Source organism: Poeciliopsis prolifica, unplaced genomic scaffold (assembly GCF_027474105.1).
Source record: "Poeciliopsis prolifica strain line A6 unplaced genomic scaffold, Auburn_PproV2 SCAFFOLD007, whole genome shotgun sequence".
Lineage (NCBI taxonomy): Eukaryota > Metazoa > Chordata > Actinopteri > Cyprinodontiformes > Poeciliidae > Poeciliopsis > Poeciliopsis prolifica.
Genome location: NW_026562382.1, coordinates 9,649,795 through 9,665,174, shown reverse-complemented (window position 1 = coordinate 9,665,174; position 15,380 = coordinate 9,649,795). Strand labels below are relative to the sequence as shown.

General features: G+C 37.9%; 1 protein-coding gene across 1 annotated transcript in view; it reads right to left on the bottom strand.

The window, feature by feature from the left end:
- Positions 1-3,512: 3,512 nt before the first annotated feature.
- Positions 3,513-15,380, bottom strand: part of hs6st3b (heparan sulfate 6-O-sulfotransferase 3b) — a 72,717-nt gene continuing 60,849 nt past the window's right edge. Inside the window, exon 2 of the mRNA XM_055031437.1 lies at positions 3,513-10,494. Within this exon, the coding sequence (XP_054887412.1) occupies positions 9,735-10,494 (760 nt within the window). The 3' untranslated portion in view covers positions 3,513-9,734. The remainder of the gene's footprint in view (positions 10,495-15,380) is intronic.

Sequence of the window (15,380 nt, the reverse complement as noted above, 5' to 3'; positions counted from 1 at the left end):
TGACAAACAAAAACATTATAAACCAGAATGCATCAGACACATAAGCCCGTCTGATTAAACTTTTCGTTCGTAAACAAGCTTCATAGTTCTGATGTTATTTTCTGTCCGCTGAGACTGCTGGAGGTCAAATAAGCATACTGCTGACAGTTTGTTTATTCTAACATGCTTATGTCAACTGTTGTAATTACTGATTTCAAATGTTTTAGTTTGAGAAAAACTGATATTTGTTTCTTTTTTCTTCTTAAATCAGATCAGAACAGTTCACGGCACACAAGTTGAAATTTTACTGAACATATTTTAGTCCAACTTGGGTAATTGTTTGAACTTTCTACTTTTACTTGAGTAAAGTATGTTTCTGGCAACTTTACCTATTTTAAAAATGTATCATCATTTTTAATACATATAGCATCTTGAATTATTAACTGAGCATGGTTTCAAAAAAACTAGTGTTGCGGAACTGTGTTGGAATATTGTTTTTCTCACATAAAAGTTTGCTTCACAGAGTTTACATCACTTGTCACAAACTGAAACAGTCACCACTATTTTCTTCTTCCTTTGCTTTTTTTCAGCCCTCTGGAGGCCACAGAGGAGCTTTATCTGATCTGTCACTGTGACAGATCTCAAACTGGAAATGTGGCACTGAGTGCCACAAAGAAAGGTCACCATATTGCTCCCTTTGAGGAAAATGTCACTGTCAAAGCGAATCAGATATAAAAACAAAGAGAAAGCAGCAGGCAATGCTTTCATTCATGTGACCTTATCACTGATTGTTGTTCACGTTCACCCATTTGGTCTTTTGTTGGTTTTGAGCATAGCTGCTCTACTCTGTAGCTCAAATTAAAGTCTTCTAAAATAAAGCTATTAATAAGGCATTTTCTTGGATCCACTTTTATGTTTTGAAAATTAAATATTACTGCTACCCAAATGGTTTGGGCTCCTGTTTGGAACATTATGCATCTATATCTATGTAGCCTATTCAATCTTTTTGTGCTTTTATCACCTAAATACTGAACTGCCTTGTTGCTGAAAAGCGCTTTAAAAATAAGATCTAATATGTGTGTTTAGTTATTATTTAACTATTACAGAAGAAATTAGAAAAGAAAAGATTAGTAGAAAAGATTAGCAGCATTTACCATATTTGGCCACAAGATGGCAGTCATATCTTAACTATGATTTAATCGTTCACATATAACTCTGTCCGGGCGCTTTGGCGAATTTCTAACATCCGTCTTAACTTTTGCACAGCACCTAGTGCATTTCTCAAACCAATTAAAGTCCAAAACCTGATTTCTAATCGGCAAAAGCATGTAATTTGCTCTGTCCCTTCCTCACTAACAATTCATGTTGATGACAATGTTAATGTCAGCAAAACAGAAATTCTGGCATCATGTTTATGAACAAAATAAGCAAATTGTTTGAACATGTTTTTTGACATTACATTCTGTATTTTCCAGTGCAACATAATCAGATCTTGGTGACACTACCTGAAAATTCTCAACTCTAGAAACAATCTGCACAGCTATTGCAAAACTGTTTGACATTTTTGACTCAACCATAAAAAAAACAAGGATTTTAATGGTTGACTCAGCGTTCATAAGTATTGTTGAAAATAAATGGACTATTGTCCTTCATTTCTTAGAATGATTGAAAAACAGTTACTGTGATGTGCACAACTAACTAAAGTTGAACTAAGTTATGATAATTGTACTTAGAGAAATGCACCAAGGCACCGAAAAAAAAAAACCCAACCCAAAACTCCCCCCCAAAAAAACTGTAATATGAGAATTCAGGATTGGATCTTGGTAAAACAAAAGCCTTGGATAAAATTACTGTGGATCAGTAATGCAATTAGATCTGTAGTCAGTGTAATTGGAACTCTTCTTTCATGATAAAACTTGGATGGACTGGGGTTATTATGGGATTTACATAGTATTAACCAATGATTAAAATAAATCCACAGATCCTGAGAGAAACAATGTGGAGTTCATGTACATTTGGAGTAAAATAACACATTTTCTTTTTTGGATTTTTTTAAATATATATTTTCATCACTCACTAACAGCACAGCAAAATGTGAAAGTTTTTCACATAAAGCTAATATAATTTCTCCAACTAAAATCAAATCCTTATTTTTGGGAATGTCATAAAACACAAGAAAAACAATACCAATATGAATAGCTTAGCCACATAGTTTATAAGTTCTTATACATTTCCTAAGGTTAATCCTTGACTGTAACTGTCACTGACACGGTGATGCCATCTGGACAAAAAAAAAAAAACCTTGCCGCAGCCACCAGCAGACGTGCTGAGCTGGCAGTTCTAGCCATTTAACCTGAAGGAAAGCAGAAAGCTGAGCACGTTGGAGACTAACCTGGAATATATATTGTGTTTCAGAACATATTAAGCCAACTCAGCAAAGGCAGAGGGACTAACTATGTATAACGGGGCATGTGAAGGAGCTTCTGTGTCTTCAGCTTTGGAAAAGCATCATTTCTTCATACAAGAACACAGATCTAGATGTCAACAAGATTTTACTCAGTGTGTTTTCATTTAGATTATTGAGAAATAATCTCTTGAATGCAATATTTCCTGTCAAATATCATGCTGGAGAAATTCAAATGAGATACAGAGATTGCCTTGCTTATGCCTCATGCAAATGTACAGTCTTGACACTGACTAATAAAACTAATCATGCCATTTTGACAGTTTACATTTGTAACTGTCACTGCATTTTATCAGGATTTTTATATGATAGACCTTCATGGTGTAAGGAAGATGATTTAGAAAAATCTGAAAAGTGTGGTGTGTATTTGTTCTGTCTCTTCCAGATTCAACTTCTGCCACAGTTACCATTGTCATCATATGTCTCTATTATCAGTTTTCAAGTCTTGATAATAATTTGTGGCTAGATATAGATTTGAACTTTGAATTGATGTTTGTGACATATAAGAACTATTTGATATATTGTAATCCTTTTCTTGCAGGATTTCCACTGTAGCTGCAGTTCTTTTTGAAGAAAAGTATTTCCACAGTATAATGCTGCGACCACTACGTGTAAGTATGACAATATAAAACCTAGTACTACACACGTATAGTATTAGTTTCTTGACATACAGCAGTTTGTGAGGAGACCAAAAGCTTAAATTTGGTCTCATCTGTTATTTATGGAAATCAAAGTAAAGGTTGCTTCATACATGTGCTTCCCACATTTTTACAAATAAACCCTTTTGCAAGCCATATGTTATTTTTCTTCTGCTTCACAATTATTCTCTACTTTCTGCTACTACATCACATAAAATACAAGTCAAATACCATGAAGTTTGTGCTTGTAGTGTGACAAAATATGATCAAGTTTGAGAACTTTTCATGTCAAACATTTCATGATAACACCACTGTTTAGTGCAGGCTGTTCTTCCATAGAGACCCAAAACGACGTTATTCTTTTCCTTTTATTTTCTGACAGGAAAAAAAGGCAGAAAAAAGTCACAAAAATGCTTTTATATTTCTTTTCATCGCAAGGCTTTATTATGTACAGATAAAACAGAGAGAAATCTCTCTTGAGATGTAACCAATTACAGTCAGACAAAGCCATTCCTCAGCAGCAGTTAAAATCCTTTAAATTAAACAGATAAATCAGACCATCTGGGAGATTTTCTTTCATAGAGTGGCAGTACAACTTCATTAAACCCTCCCTACAGAATGACACGTCTCACATTTGCTTCTCTTTATGACTTTATTTACATCATTTTGTGACGTACATTTCTCTTATTAAAAGAAATCATCCCAGGTATAATTTGTAAAAGCCACAGAAGTGACATACAGCAAATTCTACATCATGCTGTGGTTTTATGATGGTAACAGGAAAAAAAGATCTCGTATAAAAGACACCAAATGTTTATTAACTGATTAAGTGTTTTCATTTTTAGGTTTTGTTTCCCAGGAACACACTTATATACATATATGCACGGTGTGTTGGATCGTTGGGGATCCATTGGCAAAAATTGATTCCTTGCTTATCAGCCATCAGTTTCCTGCAAGCAAAAAATAATCACAGACTAATAAAATGTCATTCTGACTGGGTGCTTGAGGAGGATGTCCTTGAGGCGTTATGCCAGAGAGGCTGCATGTCGTTTTGGCAGAAAGTAAGCCAAGAGCCCCACAAACTGTCTGACCCAAACAAAAACAGAACTACAGTCCCGTGTAAGAATTTTGAGCAGTTTCTTTACACACTTAATTTTTTCAAACGAAGCAGATTTTCTTTACATTTATCAAAGTAGTCTGGAGCAATAGCTGTCCGGACTTCTTGATAATCATTACAAATTTTTATTAGACAATGACAGCTTATTTATATATCTACTCCAGTTTTTGTTAAAACCTTTTGGAGATAAATGTAGGTTTTGGTTTTTACTATGTTTTGTCCTGTGACTTCCCTATGAAACTTTCTACAAGTGAAGACAATGAAAATGACTGTCAACATCCAGAGGTTTGGTTATCAGAGTAAGTTCAGACTGCAAGATGCCAAAATACATGTTTTCAAAAATATTATAACTGGACCTATAGAAGACTCTCACTCATGTTTATATGAAAGTGGATACGTGTAAAATCAAAATGAGACTATACCAATTAAATTTTCGTGGGATGTAAAGTGAGGAAACATTTGCTCTCTAAGGAAAACATGAAGGCGAGGCTGAAGCTTTATGAGAGAACATGGACAAAGACCCAAACTTCAAATATGTTATACACTCTGAAACAGCTGAAAGAAAGGAGTGTGTCAAACCTTTCTCAGACTGATGTCAGAGAAAGAGTCAAGTTACTTCAGCCAAAGCATCATCAAAGATATCATAACTTTTCCTCAGTAAAGTGATTCCCACATTTGTTGACCTCGACAAACTTATTTTATCAGATTAAGACTGTAAACTCCAGAACACTACCACACATTCACAATAATATGAATTTGGAGGGAAAATTCACAAGTGGTAGACTGCTAACTACCAGTCTTCACAAATGTTTTAACTGTCAGAACATGTGATTTTGACTCATCCTATCTTCTGTCAGTCCTGTGTTGTCATAGGACTAACAGAAGATAGTCCATGTGAACAAATCAGACACGGTCCAGAAATTTTAACTTTTGTCCACTTTCTTTTCCAAAATTATTGCATTTGGACATGTAGATGACTTTATCCTCACTCAGACAATGGGATATTCCCCTGTAGGTCTATCGCAAGATAGCTCCAGATTGTGCACAGTGAAGTTTTAAAGTTTTAAAGTAATAATTTTTCCAAAAAAAAAAAGACAGAAAGAAACTGCTTTGACTGTTTTTCCTAGTTTTACAAAGATGAAAACAAGTATGTATCCTGCTAACTGATCCATCTGCTTACACTGATCCATCTCAAAAGAATAATGCCTCTGAATTTCAGAGGACAGCCTATTGTTGTTTTAGAATAAAGTGGGAAAGCATTCTAAAATATACAATACCTCTTGAAGGGATGTTCCTGCAGTATTCTTCTGCTGCCACATTAAAAATGGCATGAATTCTTCATATGCAGAACTGTCCTATAATGTTGTGAGTTACACTTGATATACTTGAGTGAGTTTTCAGAATGTGCAACACTTCCTCCTCTTTTTACCCGCTACTGATGTAAGTGCTTCCATACCAGCAAGCGCATATACATGTACGCCTTCCCATTAGCTGACAAAATATTCATTCAACACATGCTCTGCAACGACTCGATGAATCATTCAGACAAGATGGAGCGAGATTAAGCAAAACGGTGCAACATGAGGTATTTCATGAGAAAGTGCAATCAGGAAGAAAAAGGAAAAAAAAATGTGACAAATTGCATTAACATAATAGCAGCAAATATCTGAGCTGACATTTAGCATACATTTAATTTGATATGCATGAGCTGTGAGTGAGCATGAGACAAGACACATAAAAGCACAAAGGCCACTAAAGCCTTTTAAAGAGATAAAAACAAGCTTTGAGGGGCCGGAAACTATCAGGCACAGAGAAGTGACAGAAATGTTTTATTTTCTTCAACCATCTTCTCGCAGGCTTTGTCTTTGAGTTCTGGCTCTCTGCTGCCATCAGAGCGATCTCAGTGCCCACAGCACAGAAGCCGTCAGCTCTACAAATATGTAAGAACCAGCCAGTGTGACAGGGGAGGGGCATGACAACTGAATACAGATCATCTCATTCCCAGTCAGGCCACATACCACCAACATTTACCCAACTCATCACATTCATTGTTTATCAAATACCTTTCAACTCTGCCAAAAAGACCCAGCTTACCACTCTTGTACCATTTAATTGTTTCATTTTTTCACAACAAATACAATGCTTGACAAAAGTTACAGGTAGAGAATCGGTCCGTGCATTTCTTGGCAACTGGATGTTCTCTCCAAAAGTGTTGATATTATTTTCATTTTAAAATCCAAAGTACAACAAAATGAAGCACATTTTTATTATTCAGTGATCAAAAACAGGTAGACACTTAAGTTTGGTTTTATTTTTCTCATATGTGGAGATGTTAAAAATAAATATGCCAAAAAATAAATAAATAAATAATTGGCAGATGTTTTGCTCCATTTTTCTGGCCATCAATGTATGTACACTGTGGATATTGGAGGTTTCTTCTGTGTCCCTCAAAAGTAGTCCAATTTCTTATTAGCCACAAAATAAACAGATAGACCAGAATAAAAATGCTAATCTAAAACGTTGATAAGTTGAGATGAGGATAAGTGCTTTAAAAAAATGTCAGTTTTACTTAATTGTGAGCCCAAGGTTGAAAACACCTCCACCACTTTTACTGGCAGGGTTGTTTTTTGTTTGTTTTGTTTATGAACATGAATGATTCAATATGAATCATTCCTGCATCCGTAGTGAACATCAAATTACAAAAACATGCATGGACCAGACAGAAGTTATTCTGTTAGTAAGATACCACATACTGCGCATTAGAAAACTGTTTGAAAACCACAACAAAAAAAATTGGCATACACATTTTTGAGTAATTTGGTTTAGTTGGGTACATGCAAACAATATTGTCTTTAAAAAAAAACCCATTTGACTAAAAACAGTACATCTTTTGTCTGAGTTGTTTAGTTTGCCTTTTAGTAGATGAAAATGCACAATATTTTGAGTGACAGAACTTGGATCAGATTCATGAAAGAGCCTTTTTATGCCTCTCACTAAAGTTACATCAAAAAAGTATAAGAAAAAAATATCAGAAAGATGTCCATTTTGGAGTTTGGATTTCCAAATGCAGAAAGATCTAGTACCAAAATACTGATCGTCAGAAAGTTATTCAAGAAAGACAAGTTTGATTTTCGTGACTCAGCTGAGATTTTTATTAAATCAGCCAGAGCTTATTAAAGTATAAAATTTGCAGATCTAAATATACTGTGTTTCTGTGACAAGCAGCCATCTGTCATTTAATTAAAGGGCCCAGCATGATCAAACAGTCAAAGTCTGGTCACGAGGTTGACATCTCCGAAGGTGGGACATTCGTTTTCACAGAGACCGTTCAAGATCCACAAGATACACTGAAATGAGCTCCTGTGAAACCCCTCCTGCTGCATGAGCTACACGTCCTGGTGTTTTGTCATATGTCTGGTTAAAAACAGTAAAGTAAACAGAAGTGGAGGAAATAATCACTGATGAGTTAAAACATTTTATTTTATTGTCCACATTGTAAAAAGCTAAAGAAGAACAGAAGGCATCGCTGGGATGTTCATTGGCTGCGTTGTACCAGAAGAACTGAGCAGGGGAAGTGTAGTACTTTGGTCTGTAAACTTCGCCTGGAACATGTTTTGGTTCATACTTTTTATGGTCTCTGACAATTGCTCCTCTCAACTATCCATCCTGGTCTCTGACTGAAAAACTTGCATTAGGATGGGAGTATTTGGAACTGTTTTCTGCATAAACAAACACAACCATAAAATTCTGACCAATCATACAATAATTAGGGGATGCAAGATTTGTCAGGGCAGTTGTGACAAATCATGGACGACATGAGACTGAGGACAAAATGACGCTGCAATGAGAACTGAATTCCGCACGTCAACCTGACCATGCATGGCCTTTAAGACTTTCAGATAAAATAGGATTTCTGTTATCAATGTCCTATTCAGGATTTTTATTTGCTGCTGAAATGATTAGTCATATTAGAATAGGCATTTGCTCATACCTGGTCAGTGCGTACCTAGTCTAGTCTGATGCTTGTGAAAGCCATGAATTTTCTCAAAACCTCAGTAGCTTTTACTTTATGGTCCCCTCTCAAAGTGTTGCTTCACTATATTTTGTATCCAGAAGAAACATATCCAAAGCTATGCAAGTGCAAAATAGCAAAGGACTGAATGACCAACAAGCAGCACTACATATCATCAATATTACATTAGCACTGTGATTGTATCCCACTAAACTAGCTCACAAATCATAATCTTCCTCCTTTAAATGTGCATGTGCAGCAGGTTGGTGAAGGTCTAGGCTTATGCTCGTATGTTTACTCTGCTTTGATATGACTTTTAAAATTGAAATGCAGATTCTATTAATCACGAGGCCAAAAAAGGACAAAAGGACTGAAAAAGCCATGTGTTTTCATTAACTGTCATTTTCCTTTCAGGGTCATGAAATTAAAAGAATAGTTCTCCAAGGCTTTTTTTTCTGCCTTGACAGCTGAGAGTACATGTAGGTCAGGACCAGAGAAACAGGAAGCTGCAGTGGCCCGTATAGTCTGTCATTTACTCTGAAAGTCATTGTGGGGGGCAAAAACGACCTATATTAGTAGAAAAAGCTCAAATTGGCTTAGAACAAAACAATGTGGATAGCATATATTAAAGCTTTGCAAGCTGTGCACATAAGAAGGAGAGCATAAATTTAGAAAGAAAGTTCTGAAAATTAGTGCTGGAGGGCTCGCTTAGGGCTGACAAAATCAAGGGCAGTATTTACTAGCTGTGTTCAGTCACAAGCTTTGATGCCTGTCAATTGAAAATGCCCTGATCGGGACATCTCCGATTTCTGTCATTTGTATTGTTGAAAATATTCCAATTTTCTTAAATGTTCTAAATGATTACTAGTACTGTTAATTTTTTTTTTTTTGGGCAACACATTACTTGTGAAGCAGTTCAAAGAGAAAGCCACACAGAGACCCAAATTTTCCTCACCCCTTTCTATCTACCAGCTAATTGTTAAATATCGACTGTTGGCCGACTCACCAGTTTTTTGGACAAATCTGGGAAGTGAAGATCAGATTCAAGAAATGCTCTGCTGCTCTCTGATAAATTCTCATATTCCACTTTGTGTTTGTAACACATTAAAAACTGATGCTCAAAGCTGCCCTCTCTAAATGTTTATGATGTCTGGAACTCTTACTCAAAAATATAAAGCCACTGGAGTGAAAACAGTCTGAACACCAATAATAACTTCAAACATATTCAAAACCTTTCTGTGGATATTAAAATCAGTGCAGTCAGGATTTTCTTTTTGTTTACGCTATTGTTTTGCAAAGTAAAACTAAGGCAGTAGTTAAATGAGATGATTTATGAACAGCTTTTATAAATTTAAGACACTAAAGGCTCTCAGAGACAAAATGAATGTTTTTTTTTTCCCTAAAAGAAACAAAGCTCCTGTACCAACAAAACAGATAAATGCATCAGACAGAACAATGGTGAAGAACAAAGAGACTCTTAAGATGTACAAGAGAGTCTGCTGCAGCTCTCTGTTAGATGAAGCCTCACCAACGTGCCACTTGGCTTGTATAGTCCTCAGTGGTGGTGGGCAGGTCGGTTTCAGTTTCCTTCTCAAATACGTCTCCATCTCCCTTCCCGCTTCCTTTGTGTTTGGACGGCCATGGTCTGCCCTGGTCCCTTTGCTCCCTCAACCAGCGTCTCTCCTCGCGCCTCTTCAATCGCACCTCTTGGTGCTCCCTCTGCCGGGTGTACTGGAACCGTTGGAGGAACAGGTCCTTTGCATACTCATACAGCTGAACATCCAGGAAGTTGAGCTCCTCGATGCGCCTGCGCACGGCCTCACTCAGGTCCACGTTGGCCGCCCGCGTGCTGTTGATCTGCGTGAAGGCGGAGATGAAGCGCAGGCTGAACGTCCGCTCAAACAGGTATTGCGTCTTGCGCTGGAACTCAGTCAGACCGTAGAAAGCCATGTTCTTCAGGTTGCTCATGGCGCTGCTCAAAAGGATGTGGTTGCGCTGGCTCTCGTTCATCGAGGACATGTTGTAGCAGCCCACCAGGCTCAGGTCAGCCAGCATGCGGACTTGGCGGTTGTTGGCCAGGTTTGACTGACAGTTCATGAACTCTTTCAGGGTGACACCGGACCAGTCGTCACCACTGTAGCAGGTGGGCAACTCGTCCTGGGTGGGTGAGCGTCCATCGCACATATGGAGAGCCGTCTTCCATGTGGCTCCTCTCTGGACATGTTTCCACTCACTCAGGTAGCGGGAGACCGGGTCTCGCAGCATGGTGATGTAGTAGAAGTTCCTGCAGCCAAAACAAACACAGTTAGAGGGCTGTGAATGCATCACCATCACAGAGAGCTGCCCTGCATTGTGCTGACAGATGGTGAGTTTTGTCTCTGTATGAAACTTCAAGGTTGAATGCTAATTGGAAAACTCAAACTCTCACTAATTAGATGATTATAGCTGGAGTCTACATGCTGCCCTTGGAAATTGACCCGAGCATTGAATTCACAAAAAGTGAGCAAGAACTGTTTTCATTCCACACATTGCTCCAACCTGCCAACACAGGAAATAATTGCATATCAAGGCATAGTTGTAATTCACAACCATAGAGGAAAGTAAGAAAAACTGCCCCAACTATTTCCAAAACATTGTTAAAATTTAATGAGGTCTGAGCTTTTGTGCCACAAATCCATAATACGCTTAGCTGAGAGACAGCAGCGAAGTCACAGTAAAAGTATCCATCCATCCATCCATCCATCCATCCATCCATCCATCCATCCATCCATCCATCCATCCATCCATCCATCCATCCATCCATCCATCCATCCATCCATCCACCCACCCACCCACCCACCCATCCATCCATCCATCCATCCATCCATGCACCCACCCACCCATCCATCCATCCATCCATCCATCCATCCATCCATCCATCCATCCATCCATCCATCCATCCATCCATCCATCCATCCATTTACCCATCCATCCATCCATCCATCCATCCATCCATCCATCCATCCATCCATCCATCCATCCATCCATCCATCCATCCATCCATCCATCCACCCACCCACACCCACCCATCCATCCATCCATCCATCCATCCATCCATCCATCCATCCATCCATCCATCCATCCATCCATCCATCCATCCATCCATCCATCCATCCATCAATCCATCCATCATCCGTTCACCCTTGACCCAAGTGGGGTCCCAAGTCTGTCGCAGGGCTATTTGCAAAGGTAAACTATAAAATGTGGCTCACAATCAAGTTTAAAGTCATTAAGATAACAGAACCTGGAAATAAGTTTTTAATAGCTAAGAATTTAATATTTCAATCCTCATCTAAAAAGTTTCTTCAGTTCAGACTGTTTACTATCCCTGGCATTCAGGTGACCACAATGACTCACATGATGGCTGAGTAGGTAAACAACTCACAGGTCACAGCAAATCTAAAGACCGATGGCCCCGTCAGCTTACACGTACTCGACCTCAAAGCTTCTCAAGGTGTCAGAGACTCCACAAGAGCTTAAAGCGCTCAACTCCCCATCAGGAAGAACACGGTAAGCTTTTCTAAGACGAGGTCAGATGTCATAAAATCTGGATGGAAGAACTTTCATCAAATATTGTCAACAGAAAATTAAAAAAATGAAGTTTTATGATGTTTTTACATTACTTCTCAGATTCGTATTGCACATTAAGTAAGTACACATTTGGACAGATCCAAGAAGAAGATGATTGCAGGAGTTTCTACATGCAAAAAAGAATAAATTACCTTATGGAAGCACAAAGACTTTTAAAATAACTCTAGATACACCTTCTTCCAACAACCAGTTTAATTGAAACTTTGTCAGGAATTCAAGTTAATACAATTTACAATAGTCTACTAACTGCTGTAGTTGTCACATGGAGAAAAGAAATACTTTAAGTGACAAAAGAAACAAAAACCTGAATATTTCCCCTTTCTGTCCTTCTACAGCCAGCTGTACTGTGAGCCTAACATTTGAAATAAGAAACAAATAAGAGTTTCTTATTTAAGCTGCACCACACTTTACCGAATGAAAAAGTTTAAAAGTAAGACTTTTCAAATTTTAATTCTAGGCAAGTTGCATGCAAATCATTAAGATACTACAGCCAGTTTAAGTCAGTCTTTCCCTTAATACGTAATGTTGTTGAGTTAGTACTCACACAAACTCACTGTACTGCCACCTCTGCTGCTACTATAAATAATAAATGGGAGGAATACTAATAAAGAAAACTGCATTGTCAAAATAAACAACTGAATAGTTACTGTGGGCAATTGATATTAGCCAACAATGCTAAGCATAGCACCTTTAATCTGTAAAAATAACTAGCAGTGATTTTATAATGTCAGCTTATGAAAAAGAAAATATTCTTTGCTACTATTAATTATTTGTTAAGTGTGTTTTCTTTTTGACTACCTCAAGGAGACCGAACAAATGTTTGCTTTATTTTTAATTTTTTTTTTATTGATTTATTCTACAATTGTATCTGCAATGTTTGCCTTTTCACTGGAGTGTTGTTTTATTGAACATTGATCAAAGGTGATCAATTAGAGTTTTTTTTAAAAATCTATATAAACTATTATCTGAGGAAGAGCACGGTTCAATTTGTTTTCCAAACCAAAAGTGCAAAAGAACAAAAGTTATATTCAAAATATGCAAAAATCATTTTGGTGCTCCAGGATGACATCTTACACCATCAACACAGAAACCGTGAAGTCCACTGAAAGACACATTCTGTCAGAGAACAATGGCTGGACCAGTAAGGCCACATGAAGTCCTCCCTAGATGATGTCTTGTATGTGTGTGTCTGGTGAATGTTTAATGATGAAGCCCTGAAGAGCAGTGCAAGTTGCTAAAGTGCAGGGCGATGCTGTGATTTCACTCTGACTCTAAAGTCAGAGCACCATCAAAGCTCTTGATGCGGAAAACATCAACGTAGTCACACCCAAGGGTCACAAATTCAGGAAATTTAGGTCTGTTTTGTTTCTTCTTGAGGTTGAGATTCGTACCAGTGCCACATTCAAGCATGTTTTTGTTTCTGATGTTTTTATTAGCTGGTTTGTATAGTCCCAGATTTTCAAACATTTCAAGGAACTAAACATCACAAATAAGAGCTTGGTCGACTCAGTGTGAAACAGTTCAGTGTTGTCTTAAGCAGAAGTTTAAAAAAACATTGTAGTAGGCTTGTCTTGATGCTTCCAAAGGAGAGGCAGTACTGAAAATATTCTCCTGTATGAATCAAACCAGAAGCTAAGATCTCACCCCTGACACTTTGCTCCTAGAGTTGGTTTGCTGTGTCTGAATCCTTGTTGAGATGGGGACGTAAGCTATGCGTATCTGAGAGCACTCCGCAGCCCAGAGGTCAGATGTTGAGCACCATCAGTGTCATAATGCATCAGGATCAGCAGGTCTGCAATGCCGCCTTGCGGAGCATTTCCTCGATTGACAGAAATAGCTTTTGAAGGAGGGTAAAGGGGGACAGGATCCTTTTACTTTTGACCTCCGTTATCATCAACACCAACCCTATAGTCATTTCACACTCTCCACCAAAAATACTACGAACACGTTTACCCTGGCTGGCTGCTTTCCAACAGGGTAAGAGCACAGCTTGTTTTGTTTGTTGGGGTTGTGGTAAAGCTATATCCCTTCTCCAAGGTTGGCCAAGCCTATTTCATTAGTGCTGAAGTCTAGAACCCACGCTGAACTCTAGTTAATCATGGATCAATAATGGATAGGAGGCATATTGCAGCTTATTCTGCCCCAGAACACTCACCTCTAAGCAGCAACACCAACGGCATTACTTCTTCACTGGAGCACAACTAAACAGAGGCCATTAAGCAGAGACGGAAGATGAAGTGAAAAGTATGGATAAAAATGGAAAGTAATGCAAGGCTGGAGAAGAGGCTGAGGGAAAAGAGGGCAACATGTACTAAAGCTGAATGTTTGTCTGAAATGGGAAAGGTTTCATAGTCATTTGAAATAGAGTGGATACTGAAGTGTTGATATTCTGCTGATGTTTTCTGCTTGCAAAAAAACCACACAAAGCTGGAAAACATCAGAATTAATTAGGAAGATAAAAAAATTACTCTTATCCAAGACATGCTGGTTTTATACATGGGGGTGGCTCTAAATTGTCTGGATAGTGGATTGGAGGAATGAGCTTGTGGTTTGACTTGCTTCATGTCTTTGTACGTTTCACAGTATCAATCTCATAACACTAGAACACTTTGTTTCACACAACTCAACATATCAGCTCCTGACTGCATCTTTATATTTTTCCCTTCATCTTATCTTTTTATATCAGAAATGTAAACTATGAATAAAATCTCAAGCCGGGCAATAGCTGAGCGATATACATCTAAATCTGTCTATTAAAATGTGCTGATTTGTGCTTTTACAGAAAGATACCATTGCTCATATCCACACAAAACAATGGCAGCTGCTTCGGTTAAACACATCCACAGAAATGAATGCAACACATCTTAAAAACATGATGACCCACAATTTTTGTATTTTCAGCAAAACTGGGTGAAGCGGACAACTGGCTTCTAATTACCTGTAATTAGCTCCAGTGGCACAATTTCAGCCCATTGCTTCTCTGTGATTACAGGCTGCTTAAAGCAAATGTACTCTCTGCCAGGAGCTTCTGGTCTTTTTGAAGTAACTGAACTGAATTTAAGGCAGTTGTGGTGGCTGTGATTTTGTTGTGGATGCCTCAGGCTTCACTAAGACACACACACAAAAAATAAATAAATAAATAAAAAATCAACAACAAACCAACACATTCTTGTAAACTGGGCAAAGAAAGTTACAAGGGAAGGCTAGGACATGGTCTCAGTGGAACAATGACACTGGATAAAGTTGGCCAGTGGAGAGTTGCAAACAGACATTGCCCAGACCTAGCTGTTGTTGCTGATGTGCTGTTCATAATTATTTGTTACACTGTGGCACAGCACAGTGAATGAGAAGAAATAAGCAAATTTTGCGCTCGGTTTAACAACATATTCCAACCTGATGTATGACATTACATTATTAAATGGCTTTCATATTTTTGTGCTTCAAAATAACCAAAGATATGTCAGAATAAATGGGTTAGAAGGAAGCCAATTCTGACAAGAGGAGCTTTGTCACTGGTCATTAATATTCTCTTTTCCATAT